General features: G+C 46.3%; 1 protein-coding gene across 2 annotated transcripts in view; it reads left to right on the top strand.

The window, feature by feature from the left end:
• The window catches only part of DHX15 (DEAH-box helicase 15), a 67,302-nt gene that overhangs the window by 894 nt on the left and 38,736 nt on the right, over nucleotides 1-27,672 (top strand). For both annotated transcript variants that reach the window (XR_007245583.1, XM_048509020.1), the window contains exons 2-5: nucleotides 17,998-18,334; nucleotides 21,461-21,654; nucleotides 25,070-25,229; nucleotides 26,827-27,045. Coding sequence is in view for 1 of the 2 variants with exons in the window: in XM_048509020.1 (XP_048364977.1) it covers nucleotides 17,998-18,334; nucleotides 21,461-21,654; nucleotides 25,070-25,229; nucleotides 26,827-27,045 (910 nt within the window). In the remaining variant the exon portion in view is untranslated. The remainder of the gene's footprint in view (nucleotides 1-17,997; nucleotides 18,335-21,460; nucleotides 21,655-25,069; nucleotides 25,230-26,826; nucleotides 27,046-27,672) is intronic.

The raw sequence follows: 27,672 nt of genomic DNA, 5'->3' as shown, positions 1-27,672 counted from the left end.
GCTATTACTAGTACTGTCATATACTAACTATGTCCACCTTCTGTTTTCTTTTTTCCCTGTCTTACGACGCCCCAACAGACCCTTATTACTATAATTTCTTCTACTCCAACTACTGCAGTATATTAACTCTGTCCACATTCTGTTCTCCCTTTCCCCCCAGTTTTATACACCCTAATAGTCTTCTTCTTATTACTACTACTACTACTACTACTACTACTACTACTACTACAATATACTAACCTTGTCCACCTTCTATTCTCTTTTTTCCCAGTCTTATGACACCCTAACAGACCCCTATTACTATTACTACTACTACTACTGTGGTGTGCTAACCTTGTCCACATTCTGTTCTCCCTTTTTCCAGGCTTATGACACCATAATAGACATCATCATCATTATTAGTATTATTATTAATGTTATTACAACTGTGGTATACTACCCTTGTCCACATTCTGTTCTCCCTTTTCTCAGTCTTATGGCATCCTAACAGACAATGTATTATTATTATAATTATACACATATTCTGTTCTTTCTTTTCCTTGTCTTATGACATTGCAACAGACCACATATCGTCGTTATTATTGTTGTTTGGTTTTTATACTGTTACCATAGTTTCAGAGCCGTTTTCAACATGGATTCACAATAATTATATAACATACAGTCCAAATACAAATGCCATGTGAACAAGATATAATTAGCCTTGGCACCTAAAAGTATTGTGGTATGAGCTTTTGTGTACCAGCGTCCACTTAGGTTAGAAGTGTGAAGACAGGGATAGTGAAGTGGTAAGAATATGTACTATGGGTATAAGTAGTATTTTAAACAATATAGGGTAGGCAGGCAAGGACTTTGAATGGTAACTGTGTTTGTGAGTTGCGTTCCTCTACTGAGCATAGATGTGCTTCCTTGACATAGCGCACTGATACAGATACCCTGTTATCTAGATGAAAGGTGGACTTATTAATTCTTGGCTGTTCAGTGTAAAAAATGCTTCACACTTTCACATTTCAAGGAAATGCTAAAAGGTCTCTGTGTATTTTGACCTTTAAACTCCAGTCCAAAAGAGTATGGCTTGCTAAAACCACTTTGTGAATCGACGTCACAGATGGAATTTGAACTGGGGACTTGCTGTTGGATAGCTTCGTCTCTTAGCTGTTAAGCTGCAGGAGCTTCTCTGTCCATAGTAAAAAATGCTGAAAGCAGCTGCTGTACAAATATAGCTAGCTGGCTCCACGAACATTAAAAACAAAATTAGATGGCAGTCTTGTGGCACCTCGAAGACTAACAGTTTATTGTAGTGTGAGCTCACAGCTGTTCCTGTAGATGTACTATGACACTGAAACAGTATGCAGAATACTTAAAGTAGGGGTGTCCAACTCTGGCCGTTCAGATAATACTGTTCAAGGCCATGGGGTCAAATGGAGTAATTTCACTTAAGTAATTACAACAGTCTTGATTTTTCAAAGACCCTTCAGAACAACGGTGTCCAACTCTAGCCCTCCAGACGCTCATGGACTATGATCCCTATCGGTCCCTGCTGGGAATTGTAGTCCATGAACATCTGGAGGGCCAGAGTTGGACAGACTTAGACTCATTTATTGATTCACATTATTATATCTTTCTGTAATTTTGCCGGGGGGGGGGGGGGATCTTTGCAACATCCAAAGTGGCTTTGTGTTCAATACCTACTAGGAGCACTCTCAGTTTCTCTCCAGTAGGTATATTTGCTCTCTCTTGAAGAAGGGGCGCAATCAAATGTTTTAAATACAGATTGAGAGTCACTGTGTACTAATTTTGATCATGTACACCATGCCCTTTTTGGTTTCTTAATCTTCCTGGTTCCTAGCTTGTTTGTCAGGCTGGATTCGCAAACCCCCCCCCCCCCCCCCGTTTTATACTGGATCAGATCATTGGTCCAAATGGGTGAAAAAAATATTTAAAAAATAAGCCAAAAGCAACTCTTGACAGTTTCCTTAGTGCATCTGTTTTAGAAGCCAGAGCTGGATAGTTTATTTCAGGGTACAATGGCAGGCAGGAAGAATCTTCAGCAAAATGTGACAAGGAGAAGGGGGGCAGTGAGTCTTGGTGTAAAAAAATGTGAAGAGCTGTGTCTCATTAACAGAGCATCTCCTTGGCATGCAGAAATCCCCAAGTTCAATCCTTAGCATCTCCAGTTAAAAGGTCCAGGCAGTAGGTGATGGGAAAGGCCTCTACCTGAGATGCTGGGGAGTTTCTGCCAATTTGAGTAGGCAGTACTCACCCATTTGGACCAATGATCTGATTCAGTATAAAACACGGGGCTACGAATCCAGCCTGACAAACAAGCTAGGAACCAGGAAGATTAAGAAACCAAAAAGGGCATGGTGTACATGATCAAAATTAGTGCACAGTGACTCTCAATCTGTATTTAAAACTAAATCATGTAAATCACATACTTGATTATGTGTAGTACTAACACATTTTGACCAAAATAGGTCTTCCTCAAAGATCAGACTCTTACACACACGTACAATCCTGTCAACATAATTGAAAAATCTCTTTTTGCACCCAGGAAGGTTGTATAGGACTCAAAATTATATTAAAGCTCCCAATAAAGATCTTAAATAGTTTTGTAAACAGTGATGAGCCTACGGTCATCTGGGGTGGTACCATCAAACCACCATTTGCAAAAAAGTAAAGCTCACAATATAGGTCTTAAATAGTACTATCTACTATAAGAAACCCACAGCCACTGAGGTGTTATCAGAAGGCCACCAATCTTCCCTGGGCTGAAGCAGAAATAGTAATGTGTGTTCTTGTGGAAACCAAAACAGTAGAATTGGGAAAGATGGTGACTCAGTGGCAGAGCTTCTCTTTGGCATGCAGAGGGTTCCAAGTTTATTCATTTTTTACATCATTTAGAGCAGGGGTGTCCACCTCTGGTGCTTCAGATGTTCGTGGACTACCGTTCCCATCAGCCCCTGCTGGCATGGCTAATGCCAGCAAGGGCTGGTGGGAATTGTAGTCCATGAACATCTGAAACGCCAGAGTTGGACACCTCTGATTTAGAGTTTGTGTTTCTCACTTGGACTTCAGAGCAGATTACACAGAGTGAGTAGTCAGCAAATAATACAATAGGATTAGGATTGGAGAACTAATCAGAAATTTAAAAGCAGAACTTAATGAAAACATACTTCTTGACATAACGCAGCGGTTCTCAACCTGTGGGTCCTCTTTGGGGGTCGAACGACTCTTTCACAGGGGTCGCCTAAGACTCTCTGCATCAGTGTTCTCCATCTGTAAAATGGGTAAATGTTAGGGTTGGGGGTCACCACAACATGAAGAACTGTATTAAAGGGTTGCGGCGTTAGGAAGGTTGAGAACCACTGCGTTACAGGATATGAAATTGCATAGTAGGATCCTGGTTTCAGTAAGCTAAACACAGTGGCACAGACTGCAGTCCCTAAGTAATTGTGTAAATCATTTAGTACGGGACTGTACATTCAGTATAGTAGAGTGTTCATTCCCTGGCATCTCCAGTTAAAGGGACCAGATAGTAAGTGATACTAAAGACCTCCACTGGAAACCTTAGAGAGTTGGTGCTAATCTGAGTAGACAATAGTGACCTCAGTGGACCAGTGGTTTGAGTCAGCAAAAGAAGAGGAGGAGTTTTGGATTTATATCTTCCTTTTCTCTCCTGTAAGGAGACCCAAAGCAGCTTAAAAATCCTTTTCTTTTCCTTTTCCCACAACAGACACTTTGTGTGGTAGGTGGGGCTGCGAAAGTTCAGAGAGAACTGTGACCAGCCTGAGGTCACCCAGCAGGCTTCGTGTACAGGAGCAGGAGAAGTAAAGCCAGTTCACCAGTTGAGTCCACCACTCACATGGAAGAGTGGGGACTCCAACCCGGTTTTCCAGATTAGAGTCTACCGCTCTTAACCACTACGGCAGATGGGTTCATGTGTACACAAGTGTCCCTGTTTTTTCTTGCGGTGCATTGGAGGGTTTGGAACTGGACTGAGTGTGCTCAGGACTTCCGTTTGTGCGCAAAGGTGCTGAATCCAGTAGAACTTATGCTGAGTCATTCCACATAGATCAGTGTTGAGTCCCAAGTTCTTTTTCAGAAATAAGTCCTGGTGAAGTTTGGAAGAATTATTTGGAAGGCTTATTTTTAATGTGTCTTATGTTTACACCCACACTCTTGCCCTTCATGGAGTGTATGTAGTCTAAGTAGGGTTCCAGGATATTTTCCCTCTGAGCTGGAGAACATCTTCTGGGAGTGATTCCCACCAATCAGCCAGGGAGGCAGGAACAAATCTTTTACTTCCTGTTTCCAGTGGGAGTCACTCTCTCCTCGGTTTCTTTCCTTCCTCACAGGGAGACATAATAGTACTTGTACTTACTTCCCAACTCATATCTTATTTCTAAACCTTTTCTGTCCTCATCCCGCCGCCCCCCCCCCCCACACACGCACTTTCAGAGGTGGTTAGGGAGACTGATTGGATAGGGTTCTAGGATGTTTCATATGCAAGCACAGACCACATATTTATTTTTCTTCTGTGAGACCCAAAGCAGTAAGATCCAGATCTGTTTAGCATCAGCAAGGTTGCTGCATTTTGCGCTGTGTGAACAAACATGACTGGCCCTCTGTGAGTCCATTCTTAATTTCTATCTGTGTGGATGTAAAGCTGCTTCTGCATTTGGGAATAAGATCTGTTGGATTCCCTTGGACCTAAAAGCAGAGCTGACGTTCAAAGCCATATGTACACTTTCCAGAGTGTGCAGTCCCCATTAAATTTAGCGAGGCTTTTAAGGCAGCGGGGCTTGCTGAGTTCATTGTGTTTCCAAGTGAGATGGTAGCTGTCGGGAGCCCTTTGTAGCGCTGTCCAAGATTTCCTTTTTGCTGAATATTTTAAGTGAATAATCCTTGCTTTCAAAAGCATTTCATTCATTTCAAAAGAAAACAAATACTTCATAGGAAGGGTTTGGGGGTTTATTTCCCCAGTGAGTTCCAAAGTTTCACAATTTATCCATGGGAACAATTCGGGGAGAGATGTCAGGGGAAAAGAATGCTTCCCTGCCTCCTGAAATTGCTTCTGTTTGTTTGTCTTTTCTCCCCTGGGCCTTCACTTCTCCAACAGTGCCTCATGCTAAATGTGCCGGCCTTCTCAAGAGGACATTGATCCCACAGGTGCTGCATGACCTCTCAAAGAGCCTGAGAGGGAAAACAGGGAGTTGCTTATCTGAGGAGGATTGCCAGGATCCATTTAAGGATTTCTCTCTGTGCCTCCCATGTGGTCTTGCCAAACGTAGCCTGCAAAATGGTGACACACTTCCATTTTCTGCTATTAGGCCCCTTCCGCTTGTGCAAAATAATGCATTTTCAATCCACTTTCACAATTGTTTGCAAATGGATGTTGCTATTCCGCACAGTAAAATCCGGCCCAAAGCGCATTGAACATGGATTGAAAGTGTCTTATGGATTCTGCATGTGCGGAAGGGGCCTTAGATGGAGTTGGAATGGCAGGAAGCAGCCCACGGTTTCTGCTCAGGTGGCCAGGACTCCAGCTACAGCAGGATACCTCCCATTCTCCCAGAGCTTCTTGGTGGACAAGTGGGAGCAAATTTAGGAGGGAAACTGGTGTGCCATCACTGTGACATCACTTCCAGTGCAAGTCTGGAAGTGATGTCATTAAGTTGGGATGATGCTGATGAAACAGTTTGGTTTTATTTCTGTACAGTAATAAAGCCTAGCATTTAGCTGTTTCTTAGGTAAAAGTAGCCCCCTGTGCAAACATCAGGCCATTACTGACCCGTGGGATGAAGTCAAGTGCGGTACTCATTTTACCGACTTCAGGTGGTTGGGAGGCTGGATCAGCCTTGAGCCGGCTACCTGAAACAGCCTACCACTGTTCTCCACAGGCTTTCTTGTTCTATGGCAGGGGTAGGGAACCTGCGGCTCTCCAGATGTTCAGGAACTACCATTCCCATCAGCCTCTGTCAGCATGGCCAATTGGCCATGCTGGTAGGGGCTGATGGGAATTGTAGTTCCTGAACATCTGGAGAGCCGCAGATTCCCTACCCCTGTTCTATGGGAACCAAGGTGGGAACCAAGGTGAATTTCTGTTGCATGCTGCTGTGTCACACTTTGCACTAGTGGTTAATGTCTGTACAGTGAGGCTGCTGTGCAAATATCCTGAACCTGTTTATTTAGGTGGTATAATCGGTGGAGGGAACAGCAGTGGCATAGTGGTTAAGAGCAGGTGTACTCTAATCTGGAGGAACTGGGTTTGATTCCCCTCTCTGCCGCCTGAGCTGTGGAGGCTTATCTGGGGAATTCAGATTAGCCTGTACACTCCAACACAGGCCAGCTGGTTGACCTTGGGCTAGTCACAGTTCTTCGGAACTCTCATCCCCACCTACCTCACAGGGTGTTTGTTGTGGGGGAGGAAGGGAAAGGAATTTGTTCGCCCCTTTGAGTCTCCTGTAGAAGATAACGGGGGATATAAATCCAACTTTCTTTCTTTCTTTCTTTCTTTCTTTCTTTCTTTCTTTCTTTCTTTCTTTCTTTCTTTCTTTCTTTCTTTCTTTCTTTCTTTCTTTCTTTCTTTCTTTCTTTCTTTCTTTCTTTCTTTCTTTCTTTCTTTCTTTCTTTCTTTCTTTCTTTCTCATTCATTGCACGGTCTTAGTAATGTAGTAATAAACGTAATCCAACTTTAACAAACTGATACGAAGCTTACTAACTTGAAGTGTTTAAATAACAGACAATAAAATTGACAAAGTTCTAAATAACATTTTGAAAAGAATGTCGTCCAAGCGTTTTCAAAACGAAACTTTAACTTTTAGTGGGGGAGAGGGGCAATTGCCATTTTCTTCCACTTTCTGAACAACATACCGTATATACTTGTGTATAAGTCGACCCGCATATAAGTCGAGGCACCTAATTTTACCACAAAAAGCTGGGAAAACTTATTGACTCGCGTATAAGTTGAGGGTGGGAAATGCAGCAGCTGCTGGTAAATTTCAAAAATAAAAATAGATACCAATAAAATTACATCAATTGAGGCATCAGTAGGTTAAATGTTTTTGAATATTTATTTCAAAGAAAAACAGTAAACTGGCTCTGTAAGTGGAAAAGAGGGTCAACAAGAACAATATGGTATCAACAATAACTTTAAAAGTACAAAAACCTTAGCTCAATCAGCAACCAAGCTAAAACACAAGAGTTAAAATCCTTCAAAACTGGATTCCTCCTCATCATCTGTACGTCCAAATGTAACTCAACTTAGATTTTAAGAGGGATATTATCAGAAATGGAAAATCTACTATTAGCTTCCATTGTAAACAATGGGGAATGGGGGCACCTCCTTTGAGGGTCCATAACTTTGGACCCCCTGAACCAAACTTTACCAAACTTGGCTGGAATCATCAGGAGTGTCTTCTGAGGGTACCCTGAAAATTTGGTGTCACTAGCATAAAAACTGCACCCCCTGCTGGCCGGCAAAGTAAAAACACACAAATTGTTTTAATGACCCGCATATAAGTCGAGGGGAGCTTTTTCAGCATTAAAAATGTGCTGAAAAATTCGACTTGTACATGAGTATATACGGTAATTCTGTGACTATGTATTGTCCTGGATGATGCTTAGTGGAGTTAACACCACATGCTATTTCTTTTGTGGACTGTGAATTGCAGTTGTCCATGGTTGGTTTATTGCAGTTGCATTACCATAATTTCCGTTGACTTCTTAAAGAAAAGATTCAACTTATGGGCTGTGTCACCTTTTGCCACTATTTATGTGTCCTCCTGTGCTCCGCTGTGTACTGTGGATCACGCCTTCCCGTTCCTCCAGAATGAGGCATAGCAGCCTAGACGCAAAAGGGAGATTGCCGAGGCACCTGGAGGAGAGCAAGCGGGCGAAGGCAGAGTCACGTACTGGTGTGGCCATCTTGCTGTTTTGCTGGGTTACCGCCATGGTGGCTGCACTTCTGTGTGACCAGCTTGCTTTCTACCCAGCAGCCACCCAAGTGATAGGATGAGAGTTCAGAGGCTGTGGAGGAGGGCTAGTGAGTGTGTGTATGGAGGAGACGTGTGGAACAGATGGGACATTTGCTTCCTAGCACAACTGAACCTCAGGAAGTCTTGTCTTCTAGTATCTATAACAGCAGCTGTTACACAGTGGGAACCATCTGCCAACCACAGGCAACAGTGGGCAATGGGCCCGCTCACTTTCCTAGGACATGAGCCATATTGGACAACAGTGCTCAGAAGAGCCACGGGTGGCATATTAGACAGCCACATGTGCCTCGTGGCCCACTAAGTATTACTGCCCTAATGAAATGAAAAAAAAAAGGAAGCTGCTTCCATCTGTGCCGTGGAATGCTTGGCTTTGTGGAACATTCGATGATATTTGCCCACGGTTAAATGATAGGCAAGCATCCAGATGCTAAGTATGCACACTTGTTCATGGAATACCTGATGTAGAAAATTTGGAGCACTGGGCTTGGATCCTGTGCCTCACAAGTAGAACTGTATGAACAGTGGGCTTCCTGCTCGCCCCATCCTCTTGCAGCCATCTGTGCCCCGCAGAATTGCCCCTGCATAAGTCAGTGGACTCGCAGAAACATCATGGGCATCAAGTATAGTGCAGCATTGAGATGGGAAAATGCCCTCTGTGCTGTGAGCGGACATACCTACCATAAGTGGAAAGGCCATAACAGCAATTTAAATTAAGTTTGCAGGTTTTCTAGTGAAGATCAGTGATTTAAATCAAGATTAACAGGAGTTTCTCACTGGAAAGATCAGTAATGGCAGGCCGACTTCCCTGAAAGATGTGGCCTATCATGTGTGCAGAAGGGGGGAGGGGGCTTATATGTTAGAGGACAGCTCATGGGGCATAATAGTGAAGGCCAGTCAGCCAAGACAGTTTGTTGCACGAACTGAGCGTGCATCCCAGAACTTTCTCAAGAATTCAGTGAGGTCCCCAGCAGATTTGCAGGGCCTCCTCGCATGCAGTCACCAGTGTAGAAAGGGGCTCCTAAAGCAAGCAAATTGGAAAACTACTGTGCCTCATTTCACAATTGCATCTTGCCTTTCAATGTGAAATTTTACACACCACGCCGTGTGTTTGTCAACTCTCCCAAACAAGCCAGGGCAGATTGGGTAGCTTAATAATCACTAAGGTGATTTTTGTGAAAACTAACAGTGACTTTTCCTCACTTTGGTTGCTATTGATGTCAGTGCTCCAAGATGGCGTCTGCAACGAAGCTTAACAGCGGAGCTCCGTCATAGCAGTTTTAAAAAACTTTATATTTTTAGCTTAATTCCTCCTCCTGTCTAGCCTAGGAGTTAGTTTAAGGATTAGGAACAGCTTGCCTGACGTGACTGAAGGTGAAAGTGTGAGTAGACGAGACGACGGAATGTGCCACCGCGCCTCTTTTGCATCGCTCCTGGTCCGTCTCTTCCATTTTCTCTCCTGCCGCTTTCTCGCTGGCTGCCCCTGCCGCTTTTTCTGCTTCCCCCTCCACGACGGCTCTGATTCCTCCGATGGTCGGGCGTTTGGTGTGGGACTGGCTTGGTGGCTACGGGGGTTGGTGAGAGAAACCCCGTCCACCCCCCCGGTTTGGATCCGAATCTCATTGAGACACGACGGGGGGCTTGAGAAGAGCAGCGAGCCTGAGAAGCCCGTTGGAACAGCTGCGCCTGGATCTACAGAGGGAAGCCCCGGGCCGGTAAGCCCTATAATCGATCTCGGGGCTCCGGCCTGGGCGGCGCTATTTGCATCATCAGCCTGGGTGGCTCTGCTTACATCAGCGGCTTCGCCTACGCCGACGGTTTTGGCGGCTTTAGGGGCGTTGGCGGCCCCGTCCATTGTAACGGTGCCGGTGCCTGGTGTCCATCGTGCCGGACCGGCCTGGTGGAGGTGGTACCAGGGTCTGGTGGCAGCAGCCCTACCCACCTTTCCGGCCGTGACCCGGCCTCTGCCGGAGCCCGACGGGAGACTTAGGAAGAACACTGAGATCGTTGTGATATCTATGCCCGAACTTGTGGGGAGCAGTAGTCAGCAGGCAGGACTAGAAATTGCCTGCGGGGCTGTAGTGGCCTCGCTTACGGCGGTGGCCTTGTCCATCACAGCCACGCTGGCAGTGGATGAGCTACAGAGGGCGCTGCAGGTGAGCCAGGGGACTGGCCGATTACGGGGTGAGCGACTGGGACTGTTCCTCAGACCGGCTGGGTGGCCAGGAGTTGGAAATCTCCGGGTACCTGGCAATACTACGTTGCCTGGATTTGGGGAACCGGTGGTGAGAGAGCCGTGTGAGCCACACTCCAGGGGACAATGCCCGGGCTCGGAGCGGCATGAGTTGGATCTACTTAGGGTGGCCAGTGGCAGGGGCCCCCTGAATGCCACTCTGTTTGCTCGTGACTGTATTGCCGGCATCTTTGTGTCCTTTGTCACCCTAGCAGTCCGTGGATTATCGATCAAACCCGGTGGTGGTGGGGGACTTTGTATTTCCCACCTATATAAGAACTGTCTGGTGCTACTTATTGAAGGTTTGTACATTTGGTGGTGGCAATCTTTATCTGCCAGCCAATACCTTCCTTTGGCCCACTAATAAATATCAGTTGATCAGTGAAATCCATCCCTCTGATCACTGGCCCTTTTGCCTTTGATACTTGGCCTAGTGGCTATAGTTTGGCCCTTGTATTAATGTTTAGGATTAGTGGGGATTAGTTGTTTAGCACTGTTTAGGTTTAGCTGACTGTAGAAATTTTCCAACCTGTATGTGATTTGTCCTTAGGATTAGGAAATTAGAATAGTGTTTAGCTGCCTAGTGGTAGGGTTGGGTCCGCTTACTGTGGAAGTGGTTGAGGCTATAGAATTTGGGGTGGGCGGCTGAGCAATGGGGGCACCTGTATTGGGGCTGGGGATCCCGGTGTTGGATGGAATTGACGGTGGTAGATATAGCGTAGGCGGGGGCCATATGATGATAGAAGACTAATGAGATATGGTTAGTGCCCGTTTCGCCTGTTCTGACCTCCTCGACCTATCCCTAGGGACTGACGGTGATCGGGAGTTCAGGGTTACTCTGCTTACGTCTTCTGGTGTTGGATTGGATGCCAGGTCCATTAACAATAAAACCGCTGTGCTTCGCGATTATCTCAAAGCCCAGCAGATGGACCTGGCTTGTATCACCGAAACTTGGGTGCGCGAGGGTGAGACCGTCGCCTTGGGCGTAAGATCACGCCACCTCGGGTCTCACGCGTGCGTCTCCACCGATCCAACGTAACACAGGGCCGGGGAGGCATGGCATTGTTCATCCGGGATTTCCATTCCCTTCAGGGCTGCCCCTGTCCCGGAGATTGCTGGCGCGGAATGTCGGCCTCAGAGTGGTTGGCCTCGGAGAGGGATGGCAGTCCCTCTTGGTGTAACTACCCGGGTCGCCTAGCGCACCGAGGGACTGCCTCGCCGCTGCTGCTGGATGGTGGTGGCAGACTGGGCGCTAGGCGGCTTCCCCAGGCTTATTGTCCTGGGGACTTCAATGTCCATGCTGACACCGCCTCATGTACAGCGGCTCTTGCGGACCTAAGGTGTCATCCGATGAGCGCACACTGGGCCTCTCCCTGGTAAATTCATTGGCCTCACTCATGAGGCCGGCCACACCGCTGGATTTGGTCTTCGGGTTAGGGGTTTCGATATGGTTCGTTATCCTCTACCAGATGAGAGGTGCCATGGTCCCACCACTATGCCCTGGAAGGTTCGGATGGACTTTGTCGCCAACCCTCGGCCTTCCAGGGCGAGGGGCTGATTTATGCCTCGCCAGCGGAGACTCCTATGGATCCACTTGGTTTCCTGAACGCTTCTATGGGACCCTGAACTCCGTTGGCACACTCGGGATGAGCAGGTGGAGGACTGGAACTCCCAGCCTCCAATGCCAGTCGAGACTGTTAGCTCCCCGGCATCCTCTTCGTCATACGATGACCGCGGCAGGCTCCCCTGGTATAACCGGCAGGAGCTGCGCCATATGAAACGGGCGACTTAGGATCGACCAGAGCGAGTGTGGAGGGAAATCTCGTGATCGACGCGGCAGCGAACAATCTCTATAGGACGCTTATGAAGGCTACTCATGAGATGGCAACGGAAGCGAGGCAGCAAGAGAGTTTTCTTTTCCTCCTCTCTTGTGTCTGCTGAAAGCTCTCGCCTCGGCAATAACAATTATTTACGGTATGATAATTCGGCCCTTGACCCTCCTTATCAGAGAGGTCCACAAATCATCGATTGGCTGTTGGCTGTAGAGGCATTCATGAGCTTTTTTGCAGATAAAAAATCATCGTCAGCTCCGCCATGGACCTTCCTGCCACGCTATCTACAATTAATAGGTGAACTGGAGGCTCCTTACTTGCCAGCTCTTCGGGCCCAAGTTTGGCCCAGTTCTCCTGCTCTCCCCGATGCCAGCTGCTCCATTGTGGCCTATGGCTGCTGTTAGACCTACTTCACTACTGTCCTTCCTGGATCCGCGGCCCCTCCTGGCTTATAAAAGCCTGCCGGGCGGAGCTACTGACCCCATCTGTTGAATATCAATCCAATGGCTCCGCTTGAGCAAGGAGGTCTTTCCGGATGGGTTGAAGGAGGCAGTGGTCCGCTTCCACTCTTAAAAAAGACCATCGTCGCTAGATCCAAGTGATCTGGCCAATTACCGCCTGCCTCGAATCTTTCGTTTCACCAGGAAGGTAATTGAGAGAGTGGTGCTGAGCAGCAGCTTCAGGGTTTCCTGGATGACACATCGACTTTCGATCCACTTCCAGTCCGGGCTTCCGTGCGCTGGGCATGGGTACGGAGACTTTAGGCTACTTGTCGCCATCACAGATGCGCTCCATTATACAGCTTGGACCGAGAAGCGGATCGGGCGCAGCTGCTGGTTCTGTTAGATCTTACCGCAGCTGCTTTGATATGGCTCGATCACGCACCTTTTGACGGCCACCGGCCTGGCTGCACTACTGGGTGCGCGGGGCACTGTCGCTTCAGTGGGATTGCCTCAAGCTTTCTCCGGGGCCGGAGCCAGCTAAAGTGTGGTGCGGGGATGAAGCCTCCCTCGGAGGTGCCCGGCTTCATTCGCGAGGAGTACCTCAGGGGCACTTCGTTATCCCCGGCTTATTATTTAACTTTATCTATATGCGACTCACTTGCTCAGCGCTGGTATCGGAGCTTTGGGCATTGATCTGTCATCAGTATGCTGGATTGACACACTCCAGCTCATCCTGTTGGGCTGATGGAGGGGGGAGCGGGTCGCCGCCTCCTGTGGCTCTCCTTCCAGCATTGTTTGGAGGCGGTTACAGCTGGTTGGTTGAAGCAGAGCAGGCTGCAACTGAATCCATCGAAGACGGAGATCCTCTGGCTGGGCCGCGAAGCGAGAGGTGGCTGGGGATTTCCAGCCGCCCGGGTGTGGGAGGGGGGGTCTCATTGGCGCCGACCTCCGCTCCGTCCTCAAGAGTCTGGGGGGTCCACCTGGATTCGTCTCTTTCAATGGAGACCCAGGTGGCCCTTACAACCCGGACTGCGTTTTTCCATCTTCGCCAGGCCCTCGGGCGGCTGAAGCCCCTTCTCTCCCCAAGCGGGACCTGGCCACTGTGATCCATGCAAGCGGGTCACCTCCAGGTTAGGACTATTGTGCAACTTCAGCTTACGCCCGGGCCTTCCCTATGCGCTTTGATTGGAAGTTAAAGCTGGTCCAGCATCGCCCCGGCTCGCTTGCTTCACAGGAGGCACCTTTTAGAGAGTAAACATATTCCAGTTCTCTGTGTTTGGCAGCCAGCTGCACTGGCTTCCCGGGTTGAATTCAATCAGGGTCAATCTCTTCAAGGTGTGGGTTTTGACCTTTAAGGCCTTGCGCCGCCTGGGACCTCGTACCCTCTCGGGACCGCATCACCCCATATATGTCCCTACCGGCCTCTGCGATGAGCAAGAGGCCAATTTGCTGGTTGATCCCTGGCCCCTCGATGATGCGGGCTGGCAGCAGCCTCCACGCTGGCCAGGACTTCTTACAGCACTGGCCCTGGCCTGGTGGAACACACCCTTCCTCCAGCTGTCCCGGGCCCCTCACCTATGGACCTGGGTGAGTTCCAAGCCAGGGCCTGTAAGACTGTGTTGTCTCCACCGGGCGCTTTGGAGTGTCCAGCCGCTGATGTGGGTGCCCCCCTACCACTCCCTATTGCGCTCCCTCGCTTTTGGAGGGCTGTTACATCAGGGTCCCCTCATATTGAGGGGCCTACCGTCCCCCCCTTCTTCTGGGGGTAGGTTTTAAATTTGAGGTTGGACGCCTGCTTTTTATGCCTTCTATGTATTACTCTGTTTTCGCTGGTTTTAAGTTATTTTATTGTTGACATGAGACGGAGCCTATGTATTTATATTTATATTGTATGTGTGATTTGCTCCTGTTGTCTCTGAATTTTTGCTGTTCACCGCCCGGAGCCCTCCGGGGATCGGGCGGTATAAAAGCCGAAATAATAAATAATAAATAAATAAAATAATACCCCAAAAGCTGGATAAAATGAAATCCAATTAAACAATGAGATATATTTATTACAAGGCACATATGCAAATATATGTTAAAAACAAGGGCACCATTGGCCTTTATGGCAGCAAAGACAGGGTTGATGATCCAAAACACATTTCATCCCCCGGACTTTCTTCAGCGATTTAGTTACAACATATTAAGCATGCGTACACATAAATTAAACAAATATAACAATTAAAATTTTGTATCAGCCTGGCTACGTATTTGAAAATGTATTTCCAAGGGAACGTTGTGCCTAGGAAATTAGATTATTAGGCTTGTTTAGACTTGTACAAGCACACGTCTTAAAAAGGCAGTCTTAAGTAAGGGTGTGTATTGTGCAAAAGTCAAACCCCCAAACCATTTAAAGGCAGCCGAAAAGTGGATCCCAAATCATGCAGATTTTTTTCAGCATGATTTGGGTTCCTTCAGACCCACTCCCATTTTAAAAAAGGATGTCCTCTGTCCCCTCTCCTCATTTTCGTGCTTGCTGTCTCGACTGCCCTGACCTTCAACTAGGCCAGGGGTCTAGCCTAGTTGGCCATGCTGACTGGGGCTGATGGTAATTGTAGTTCATGAACATCTGGAGAGCCGCAGGTTGCAGACCCCTGAACTAGGCGCTAGGAGACTGGGGCAGCTGCGAAGCTTCAGATTTAGATCTAATGGAACTATACTTTTTTTGGAAATCTGGATATTTCCGAACTCTCACATTGGAAAATCCAATGGATTGCCACAACCTCAGGGTTTCACTTGGAATTCAGAGGCAGTCACCCTCGCCACAGTAGTTCAGGTAAGTGAGGGCAGGGGAGATGGGGGAAATTCAGATTTGGGTCTAATGGACCTGAATTTGGGGCGGCGGGGGGGGGGGTGTTCCTGGATTTTCTGATATGAGTGTTCACAAATGCACATTCCCAGAAAAATTTCAGATCCATTACATCTGAATCTGAATTTTACCAATTTTTTTTATTGCACATCCCCTTATATTTTCTTCAGAAACTGGCTGACATTACATTCAAAATGTGCATATCACTGTCCAAACATACCACATTTCAGCAAAGGCTACTATAAATTAAGATCCACTGAATTTTGTAAATGTCACATCTCTACCCCTACTATTTCAGATTGCCAGCACTGCTGTATTTGTGCATTTTTGTGAATCATTTGTAGCCTTTGTTCCCACAGTACGGATCTGCTTGGATGGAGTGCAGAATGAGTCACTGCAATCCACACTGCCTCTTTTTGTGGGTGCTGTACTGGGGACACAACAGCGTGCACGGAAAAGTAGCCAAATGCTCTCTGCTGAGTCCGTTGGGGCATTCAACCTACTTATGGCCATCTGACCCAGAGCACACAAGTCCTGCTAGCCTAAAAGTGGGCCTCTGTGCTTTATGCCTCTGGCCCCTCGATGATACGGCTGGCCTCCACACGGGCCAGAGCCTTTACGGCTCTGGCCCCAGCCTGGTGGAACGCTCTTCCGCCAGCTGTCCAGGCCCTGCGGGACCTTACTGAATTCCGCAGGGCCTGCAAGACAGAGCTGTTCCGCCGGGCCTTTGGAGGAACCAGCCGTTGATGGTGCCCCCCCCCCCCCCCGGCCTTCTACTTCTGTGCCTCTTGTCATCCTGGGATTGGCTGCTCTTCCCCCCCTGAAAGAGGGTTTGAAGTATGGAATTGTCGGACGCCATTCTGCAAACCAGTTCTAGTTATTATGCTTAGTTTTCTATTTTATCGCTGCTTTTAATAAGTTTTAGTCGTTTTATTTTGTACATGTTGGTTATTGTGCTGTACACCGCCCAGAGCCCTCCGGGGATGGGGCGGTATAGAAATTGAAAAAATAAATAAAATACGAAGATAAATGTGTGTTTATGGCTTTGTATTCCTATGTTATCTTTTCTGCAGTGCTGTTCAGTGTTCTCGTAATGATTTCACCAGCATTGTTCCTGTAGTGATTCTTGCGGTGCTTGTCTTATTACAGTAAAGAATTGAAGTGGCCAATGAATTCTGCTCAAAGAGGAATTATAATTCCACACTTTTTAATGTAAGAGAAATGAGAAAAGGAGATTTGAAGGCCTGGAAAGAAGTTAGAAAGATTTAGATTTTTAAAAGGATCCTTGTTCAGTTTTTATTTTTAGGTTAGCCGTTGTTGCAGTTTTCTCTTAAAGAAAACAAGGACATTTGTGTTTGTACATTTTATGACTATACGACATAGTACAATTTTATTTACTGTTATAAATGTTGTGCCCTGTGAAGTGTAATGTGGTTAAATAGTCTTAGAACTGATGCAGTGCTGCTATAGAGATGGCAACTTTCCCCATGACAGCTTTTTTTTTTTAAAGAAAAAGCTCAGGAAAATTGGGGTTCTTCCCTACAGCTCCAGAATTTCTGGATTTTTTTTCTCTCCAAAGCAGGACATGATAGATCCTAGGTGCCAAGTCTTTGTGGTAGCTAGCAGTTTCACAGTGGCAACTTGTATTTTTAGCTCTGCTTTATTGTATGTCAGCAGTCCTCCGTAGAATTACGAAGCTTATTTATCATTTCACATCAGAGTGTTTTGTTGCATTACGTAAGAATACATGTGCATTAATTTCTTGTCACAGCTTGTTTATATGCTAACTTTGCAACATTACACTGATCATAACTGAATTCATTTCTTGACCACTTGCTTTCTGCACCGGCATCAGTCTTCAATGAACTGGATCTTTTTAAAGCAAAAAGGAAATTATGGAAAAACTGGGGAGAAGTTAGGGTTAGAGATTAACTTTTGATGACCACATATTTATACATACTACAAGACTTCTCTCGTAGCTTTAATAAAATTCCAAGGAAGTGAAGAGTTTAGGATTAGACTTTGTGGTAGCTGTAATTAGAAAATATTGTAATTTAAATTAGAAATGCGAAATCTGAAAAAACCCAGTCTGACTCCTACATTTTTGAGCTGAACCTTCAAGAGAATTTGTCAAGGCCTGCGCAGGGAGAAGGGAAGGAAAGCTGCAACCACTGGTGTTGCTGTGGCTTTGTCTTATCATGCGATGTGGTCTGTTCTTGTGCCACGTGTAGGTGAAACTACACCTGGGTGCACAAAGCCAGAAGATCATAGTGCTGTGGTGGCGAACCTATGGCACTCCAGATGTTCATGGATTACAGTTTCCATCAGCCCCTTGTCAAAAGCTGCAATTGGCCATGCTGGCAGGGGCTGATGGGAATTGTAGTTCATGAACATCTGGAGTGCCATAGGTTCTCCACCACTGTCATAGTGCCTATCTTGCTACAACTGCTTTTCTCCTGTCACTTTTTCCGTATCCTTAGATGAGACTTCTGGAAACACATCTTAGTATAAAAGCTATTTGAAAATTGGTTGCGTTTTGTATTTTTTGAAAAAAAAAATAAGTTAACTTCAATATTGTTTTCTCATATATGGTGGCTTTTGATACATGTTGTATTTTCTTCCCCGTGTCCTGGAAACCTTCTAGGAAGGATCGTGATCGTGAACGGGATCGCGATGACCGCTCCAAAGATCGAGAAAGAGAGCGAGATCGCGAGAGGGAGCGAGACAAGGAAAAGGATCTACGCCCTCCCGCCAATTCTGCACTGATTGCTGGGGTCGGGTTGCCGTCTTTAAAGCCAGCTGTACTGCCACAGGGTATAAACCCATTCACAAACCTACCACACACCCCTCGTTATTATGAGATCTTAAAGAAGCGGCTTCAACTCCCTGTCTGGGAGTACAAGGAAAGATTTACCGATATCTTGATCAGACACCAGTCTTTCGTACTTGTTGGTGAGACAGGTTCTGGTAAAACAACACAGGTGAGCATCTTTCTCTCCCCCCCCCCCCAGCCTTTATGATAATTTGAAACTGTTTGGCAGAGTGTAATTTGCAGACTTGCTGACATTATTCATTGTTGTAGCAGCAACATTTCAGGGTCCTTAAAGAAATTTCTTGTGCACTGACACATTGGAGGTCTTACCCTTTTGAGCGAAATCTGTTTAATGAACCTTTCAGTTGCTTAATGACTAGAAAATGATGTACTGAAATTTCACTTTTCCTCCCCCCCACCTCTGGTAGTCTTCCTGTCTCTCCAGGGTCTGTTACCTTTTCATAAAAAGTTCAGTGACGTTTGAATTACTCAGTACAGCCGTGTATTAATCTGCGCATAAATGACATTCAGCTTTGCTTTCTTATGTAGTATTTTGAGTGCCGATTTAAAAAAAAAAGAAAGCTGTTGCCATTATTTGCATTCCGAATCTTGTTTACTGATATCAACTGAATTACTTTGCCTTAAACCCCTGGAAGTACAAAATGAGAAAAATGTACTACGTATGGAGGTAGCAGTCTCATTTGTAACGGGGGCAGGGTGGGGGATTTAGTTCTGTAGGCTGCAGGTGTACTGAATGTGTTTCTTGTCAAAAGCTGCAGGTGCAGAGAGCAGTGCGCTTTGGGAGTTCACGGAAAGGATAAAATATTGTAAATGTTGCACTGAAATGGACTTGGTGTCACTAAAAAATATTCTCATGTGTTTGCTGTTAGTTTTCATTCTGCATATATCTCCTCATGTCATCTGCTTTACAGCCATCCTTAATCCTGCAGGTGTCAATGAGATTGATTGCAGCAGGGAAGAACGTATTGCGCCTGGGCCCTCTATAATCTGCATCCAAAGGCAGATATTTCAAAAGTTATTTTCTGTACTGTGATCAAAACATCTTGCATACGGGCAAAAGAAGTGCTCCGGTGCATTATTGTGTAGCCCTACGGAATAAGGAGAAAAATCCAGTCCTTACCAAAGTGGGGGAAAAGCTTGCCATAGTGGAAACTTTATGTTCTTGCCAAGATTTTGGACATCTGCTGCATAAGATCCTGGGACTACTTGAATATATATAGTTTTCTGATACATTCCTTTTCCGTATGCTGAGTAGAATTCTCAGAATCGTGGCTTCCAGAATGCTGTAGCAAGGAGATGGGCTTGGGCCTCATCTTCATCTTCAAGGCCAGTTGAGCAGACACCTGTAGCCAGTTGCAGGGTCAGCAGACTGAATAAGAGCCAAGGCCTCCCTCCCCCTGGCATTGCCTCTTAACATCAGGATTCAGAAGTTTGCTGCCTCTGAATACAGCGGCCTCCTTTTTCAGCTGTTTAGCTAAGCATTTTTAATTCATTTGAACCTTCATGGTCCTTTCTCTTCATTTGGGCATTTCCCCAAGTGTTTTTATCTATTGTTGACAGTTATCTGATCTGGATCAGACCAGCCTGATCTTGTCAGACCTCAGAAGCTAAGCGGGGTCGACCTTGACCAGTATTTGGATGGGAGACCTCCAAAGAATGCTCATAACACAGAGTCAGGAAATGACAAACCACCTCCCAGGGTCTTTTGCCTTGAAAACCCTACAGGGTTGCCATGGGCAAAATGTGACTTGATGGCAAACAAACTAACAAACCAGTTACCTGGATCTTACAGGACCCTTTTGGTGTTAGCACCTTACTACCGCTCCTGTGAATAACAAAACGTAACTCAGGATGTTGGCAAACTTCACACAATTGAACTTGTATGCAGTTGCAGACTGTGGCCTTTGATTTTGCTGGTTGTAAGTTCTTTGCTGTGGCTGTCCCAAGGAGGATGCTAGCCAGTGTCTCCTTTCATGGCCCTCTGTTTGAGGGTGTGTCTTCATGGACAGCAACCCCCTGGCATTACTGGTGCTTCTATGAAGTTTGATTTATGACACTTTACTGTAAAATGGCACGTGGCTTTTCATCCAGAAGTTGAAGAACTGGGCACACAGATTGTTGGATTTTTTTTCATTATTGTGTATGTAAGAGATTCATTACTTAAGAGACTCATTTCTTTTTTTATAGCCTTTATTAATATATACATGAGTCATGTTCCTGATTAATGGATTTACAATTTTAGAAGGTTTTGTCGCAGATTTAGACTTTCTTTGAACTGGCTGTTGTGGGTTTTCTGGGTTGTGTGGCCGTGTTCCAGGAGTTTTTGCTCCTAACATTTTGCTCGTGCATCTGTGGCCAGCACCTTCAGAGGCACGCCACAGTAAGATGTGTTTCTCACCATGGCACAGTGTGGAGTGGTGGTGGGGGGGGTATATGCTTTGTCCAGTCAGCACCCATGACAGGAAAAAAAGTCATAATCAAAAGGGTGCTGTGTGGTTTCCGGGCTGTACGGCCGTGTTCTCCTGGAGGCAACTTAGGGCATCTTGGCTGGGTGATTCCCTTCCTTTGGCTAGAGAGGCAGGATGTTGATTTTTTCCACTTCCTGTGACGTCCCTGGCCTCCATCTTGGTTCCCCAGAAGTTCTCCTGCCTTCGCAGAGAGTGCAGGTCTTTCACTGGCTTGCAGCCAGTTTAGGTTTTTTCCTTCAAATTTAACCTTTTTTAAATAGTTTAGAAGCTAGGCAGCAAGGGGCATGGGTGCAGCGGGATCGCTTTACAGCTCAGGGGCTGCACTCAGGATTGCAAGGGATTCCTTCCAGCCAACGCTGAGTCTCCTCCTTGCTTTTTTCTCTCTCAGGCCCATCCGGCGCGACCACCAGATGAAGCTCACCGGTCTTTTTCACCCCGCCTCGACTTCCACAAGTCGGGCGGTGGAGGGACGAGGGCGGCCATCCGCCAAAGGGGAGTCACTGTGGGCACGCATTTCCCAGAAGAACTCCGGAGCTGCAGCGCGGAAGACGGCAGCCCCCGCAGCAACGGCGGCGGCGGGAGGGATCGACGGGTCCCGGCGGCAGAAGAAGTCGCGCCAGGACGAGATGCCGGGGGGATCGCCCCACAGGAGCGAGATGCCGGGGGGATCGCCCCACAGGAGCGCCAGCAACCCATGTGCATCTCCCCCATGGTTTAATTGAAGCCCCTTTCATTAAGGACCTGTCAATCTTTACTGTGTAAGTTCCGTGCCACCCAACAAAACCCTCTTTTTTTCTCACTGATAGATCCCTCAGTGGTGTGTTGACTACATGCGATCCCTGCCGGGGCCGAAGAGAGGTGTGGCATGTACCCAGCCCAGGAGAGTCGCCGCCATGAGCGTGGCGCAGCGGGTTGCTGATGAAATGGATGTGATGTTGGGCCAAGAAGTGGGTTACTCCATTCGATTTGAAGACTGCAGTAGTGCAAAAACAATTCTCAAGTAAGTGCTGGCTCTGCCAACTTCCAAAGAGAGGAAAGAGTTTTATTCCAAGGGGAACTGGTGAGGAGATCTCCTCTCCTGTGATGACCTGGGAAGAAATGTCAGCCTATTAGGAGTCTTGGATATTTGTGGGCCTTCCCCCTTCAGGGCAGCTAGAAGGTGATCGGTGTGCTGGACTTGCAGCCTATTCTTTTGACCACCCGTTTTTCTCTGGAAAGAAAAGGATTTCTGGTTGGGTATTCCAGTGTGACCCATGTTCAAATGAAGGTTGGGTGGAAGCAGTAATGAACATCCAAGATCTATGCTAGATTAAGACTTCTTTCTTACTCTTATTTGAAAGAAAGTATAGTTTGCTAGTGATTGTAACCCGTAATTTTTCCTCATTGTTACAGTTTCTTCTGTAAACATGCTGTTAACCAGAGTGTCAATCAAAGCATCCTTGTAAATACCTTTTTTAACCCCTTCAGTTGCTTCAGCCATTTGGACTTATCATCTTCCGTTGCCTGGGTGTTTGACTAAAGAAACATCAATGCGCACATGGCTGGAATGTGTTCCTGTCCTGTGCAATCTGTTGAGCCCAAGTTGATGTTGGTAGCTTATCATAGGCTACTGCTGATAGGACTGCACAAGAGAGCGGGGTCCACAAGGACACTTGGTGGAGGAGAAATCCCATTAGTTCTCCACTGGGTTCTGGTTTTCCCTCCTTTGAGGCTTTGACTTCCCTCTAATTCTCTCCTTAGTCTACTTCAGGCGTCTGCAACCTGCGGCTCTCCAGATGTTCATGAACTACAATTCCCATCAGCCCCTGTCAGCATGGCCAACTAGGCTAGACCCCTGGCAGTCAGGGCAGTCGAGCCAGCAAGCACGAAAATGAGGAGAGGGGACAGAGGAGATCCTTTTTTTAAATGGGAGTGGGTCTGAAGGAACCCAAATCAAGCTGAAAAAAATCTGCATGATTTTGGATCCACTTTTCGGCTGCCTTTAAATGGACACTTTTTGGGGGTTTGACTTTTGCACAATACACATCCTTACTTAAGACTGCCTTTTTAAGACGTGTGCTTGTACAAGTCTAAACAAGATCTACTCTGTCCCCTCTCCTTTTTTTCGTGCTTGCTGGCTTGACTCCCTGGCCTTCAACTAGGCCAGGGGTCTAGCCTAGTTGGCCATGCTGGCAGGGGCTGATGGGAATAGTAGTTCATGAACATCTGGAGAGTCGCAGATTGCAGACCCCTGGTCTACCTGCTTTTCTGGGACCCGTGTGGGTGGGGAAATCTAATCCCTGCTCCCCTGCTTGCTCTGTTTTGATTGCCCTACCTCCTACTGGATAACAGGGAGAGTACGTTGTGCCCTTACCAAAGCATCGAGTGCAAGGTTGGGTTATTTTGTTCTAAGGCACAGATAAATGGTTATAGCTGAAGCTGGAATTGCAACTGAGGCTGTCTGTGTCCATCCTTTCCATCCCTGTTGGGCCTGTTTTTCGGATACCATCACAGGCCCTCCCGCTCCCTCTCTTTCTGGCCTATAGATCGGGTGCTGATTTTAACCTTTTAACTCTAAATTTAACTTAATTTAATGATTTGATCAACTGTTAAATTATTTCTGTTGTTCAGTCTTAGATGTCGTATATAATTGCTGCTTAATTTTAATTGGCTAATAGGTTAAGTTTTATGTGATTGCTGTTCGAATAACAGCCATGTTGTGAGCCGCCCCGAGCCCTTTGGGGATGGGGCGGCCTATAAATCAAATAATAAAATAAATAAATAAAGTGGTACATGTATACATTGTGTCAGTTGTAAGTAGATTCACATGGGTAGCCATGCTGGTCTGAAGCAGCAGGAAAAAACGTTTGAATCCAGTGGCACCTTTAAGACAAAAAAGTTTTATTCTTGGTATAAGCTTTCATGTGCATGCAGCTTTTTTTTTCAGTTGTAAGCAATTGATATGTGTTTCAGAAATGACTTTTCCCGTCGTGTGGGGTCACATCTAGTCGACATAAGGTATAGAGATCATGCGTGACCAGTATTTAGTAGGGGGCTGGTTCACTCAATTCAAAGGGCTGCTTTTATACGCTAAGACCACTGCCTCCCACAAGAACCCACAAGTTAAGATAGTCATTGTTCGCCCCACTCTGATGCCTTCACTTCTAGAGGTCAGGTGGGTAGGCACCCATCTCAGTAGTGGCACCTCAACAAAGAGTTCAGTTGTTTGCAGTTGTTTTCACAAAGTATTATAACAACAAAAGAAAAAAGGATATGGGAGAAAAGGGAATAAGTATGCGAAAACACAATAGATGGATCTCCACTGATTGTCAGTTCTAAAGGGACATAAAATACTATTTAAAATAAAAGACAGTAGTTTTGCAGTTCTGTCCACTGTGTCTTAGCTGTCAGACGTTTGGGAAACATTGGAGTGGAGGACCAAGGTACATTTTATGATCTATAAGGTAGAGGTTCTAAGACAGAGGTGTCCAACTCTGGCCCTCCAGATGTTCATGGACTACGATTTCATGCTGGCAGGGGCTGATGGGAATTGTAGTCCATGGACATCTGGACAGCCAGAGTTGGACACCGCTGTTCTAAGAGAATGCCTAGTCCAGTGATGGCGAACCTTTTCGAGACTGAGTGCCCAAATTGCAACCCAAAACCCACTTATTTACCGCAAAGTGCCAATGCAGCAATTTAATCTAAATAACCCCCTCAAGCAGGGGTCAGCCTGCTGTAGCCTCCAGCAAGTCCCACATGTGCTGCTCAGCGTCTCTCTAGCATCTCTGTCGCCTCTGCCCCCCCTTCCCCCCAGCAGCAGCCACCTGGAGAACAGACACCAGGCCTGCCAGCCGAGTCCTCCCTGCTCGCTGAGGTACACACACATCAAGTCCAGCAGCCCAGGCCAGCTTAGATGTTGGGGGGGGGGGGGGGCGGCATTTCCTTCCCACATGACAAATTCTGTGCGCGCGTGCCCACAGAGAGGGCTCTGAGTGCCACCTCTGGCACCCGTGCCATAGGTTCGCCACCACTGGCCTAGTCTGTGAAGTGGATCAGCAAGTTGCTGTCCATGGTCCTGGGCATTTTTTGTTGTTGTAGTAGGTGGGGATGGTGGTAGCTTTTGGGCTGTGCTTGTCATGCAGCCAGGTGATGTTCACGTCTTACAACCCAGTCAAGAGAGAACAGGAAGTTGGTATGAAAGACGCTGTGCTTCCTATAGCAGTTAACGGCTAATAGCATCAGCAAGGGAAATGGAGGGAGCCTGAAGGATGCTATCATACGTAGACATTACAGACATATTAGGCTGCGTACATTTGTAACATTTCAACTTTAGGAAGACGCAGTTCAGAGACAGCTGTGAATAATCTTTGGGTGATGTAAAGGAGGTAGGAGCCTTTATACTACTATCTGACATTATTTTGTTTTTTGGTCAGATATATGACGGATGGTATGCTACTTCGTGAAGCTATGAACGACCCTTTGCTGGAACGTTACGGAGTAATAATCCTTGATGAAGCCCATGAAAGAACTTTGGCTACCGATATTTTGATGGGAGTTCTAAAAGAGGTTGTAAGGCAAAGGTCTGATTTAAAGGTCAGTGACACACATACCTCATGCAGAACACCTGCACGATCTAGCTGAAGATGTTGTTTTCAATATTTTAATAAGATTTTAACATTTGTATGTGCTGCTGAAATTGTCCATAGCCATGAATTAACCTCGACTGTGTTGTGTGCATACCACAGTTCAGAAGCAAGTCCTAGTCAGTGCAATGAGTTTTTAAATGGTATTCCTTGCCCACCTTTCTCCCCAAAAGGCAAAGGCTTGTTTGATTGATTGAAAACCATAGTGATAAAAAAAACATTAATAGTAGATAACATTAAAAAGAACACACCCCTTCAAATTAAACCGTAGTGGAGGAAGCGTGGGTTTTCATAAGAGAAGTTGCCTAAATCACTCTGCAGAACTTTTAAAAAAAGAAACATAAAAAAGCAGAGCAGAGTGACTCCTAGCTTCAGTGGTCAAGCTATGTAATATGAGGGCCTCCAGTGAAAAGGCCCTGATGCAAGCATTAGCGATTTTCAGCTCCTTGCAGCGTGCGGGTCTTTAATAGACCTTGCTCAACTGAATGCTGCTGTTTCAGCCAGGGACATAAGAACATAAGAAAGAGCCTGCTGGATCAGACCAGAGTCCATCTAGTCCAGCATTCTGCTACTCACAGTGGCCCACCAGGTGCCTTTGGGAGCTCACATGCAGGAGGTGAAAGCAATGGCCGCCTGCTGCTGCTGCTGCCGCTGCTGCGCCCAAGCTCCTGGTCTGCTCAGGCATTTGCAATCTGAGATCAAGGAGGATCAAGATTGGTAGCCATAGATCGACTTCTCCTCCATAAATCTGTCCAAGTCCCTTTTAAAGCTATCCAGGTTAGTGGCCATCACCACCTCCTGTGGCAGCATATTCCAAACACCAATCACACGTTGCATGAAGACACGTTTCCTTTTATTAGTCCTGATTCTTCCCCCCAGCATTTTCAATGTGTGCCCCAGCTTCTGGGCAATATAGAGAGTAAAGTGCCTGGTGTTGCATTCAGCGCTGTGCAAACCTCACTTGGTCCATTTGTTTCCTCTTGGGCATTTCTGGATCCAGGCCATTACTGGATGTGGTGTTGTGAGAGACTTAATACCCAGTGTGCTACCTTGAGCTTCATGAAAGAAGACGACGACTTTGGATTTATACCCCCCTTTCTCTCCTGTAGGAGACTCAAAGGGGCCTAACATCTCCTTTCCCTTCCCCCCCCCCCCAAAAAAACACGCTGTGAGGTAGGTGGGGCTGAGAGAGCTCCGAAGAGCTGTGACTAGCCCAAGGTCACCCAGCTGGCATGTGCTGGAGTGCATAGGCTAATCTAGTTCCCCAGATAAGCCTCCATAGCTCAAGTGGCAGAGTGGGGAATCAAATCCGGTTCTCCAGATTAGAGTTCACCTGCTCTTAACCACTACGCCACTGCTAGATAGGGCTAGATATAAGTATTTCAAATCCAGTATGTGGGTTGTAACTTAAACAGCTGAGAACATGGCAGCAAGACATTGCTGAATTTCACCTTTTGAAATGATATTTTATTCTAGAATCTGTCCAGAAGGTTAGTGATGCTTTGGACTTGCGTATTACGCTTTTGTTTCTTTCTTGTGTATTGCAGGTTATAGTTATGAGTGCTACTCTAGATGCTGGCAAGTTTCAAATTTATTTTGACAACTGTCCTCTCCTCACCATCCCTGGCCGTACACACCCTGTGGAGATCTTTTATACTCCGGAACCAGAGAGAGATTACCTGGAGGCGGCCATTCGTACAGTCATCCAGATTCATATGTGTGAAGAGGAAGAAGGAGATCTCCTTCTTTTCCTTACTGGCCAAGAGGTATGTTTCACATTCCTCATCAGACTAGTCTCATGAAGCAGGATTTTATAGCATATTTTGAGTGTGCTCTCTTACAGGTTCTCAGTTGCTTATTTTTCAACTCTAATGGAGTTTCATTAAGAAAAAATCAGTTGATCAATTTTTATTTATTTATTTATTATTTAGACTTTTATACCGCCCTAGCTCTGCTCAAATCTCATGGAGAATGTGGTTTCTAACAAACTGCAGAAAGGGTGAATTTATCATCTCCATTAAATGAGAGGGTTATGTTTTATATCTTGCTGGGTAGATAGGACTTGCAGGGGTTCTTCTCAGGGTGTATGAATTTTGTATAGCTTTGCATCTTGCTTCTATTGTGCGCTTCAGATGTTGTCTACTTGATTTGGAATATCATCATTATGTTCCAGCCTTGGGGAAAACTGGGAGCTTCGTTGTCGTTGCTGGTTTTGTTGAATTCGGTAGATGTTTGTGGGTAGAGGTGGAGCTGCTCCGCTTTCATCCACTTGGGTCCTTTGTTGCATGGTGACACCTGCACGTCTGTCCTCGGTCATTTGATTTAGCGTGTAGCAAAGAAGCTGAATACTGTTTTTGAAGAGAACTGTGAAGCATTGTATGATTGCTCGTTTT

The sequence above is a fragment of the Sphaerodactylus townsendi genome, linkage group LG10 (genome assembly GCF_021028975.2).
Source record: "Sphaerodactylus townsendi isolate TG3544 linkage group LG10, MPM_Stown_v2.3, whole genome shotgun sequence".
In the NCBI taxonomy this organism is placed as follows: domain Eukaryota; kingdom Metazoa; phylum Chordata; class Lepidosauria; order Squamata; family Sphaerodactylidae; genus Sphaerodactylus; species Sphaerodactylus townsendi.
This window is presented reverse-complemented; position numbering and strand designations above follow the sequence as displayed.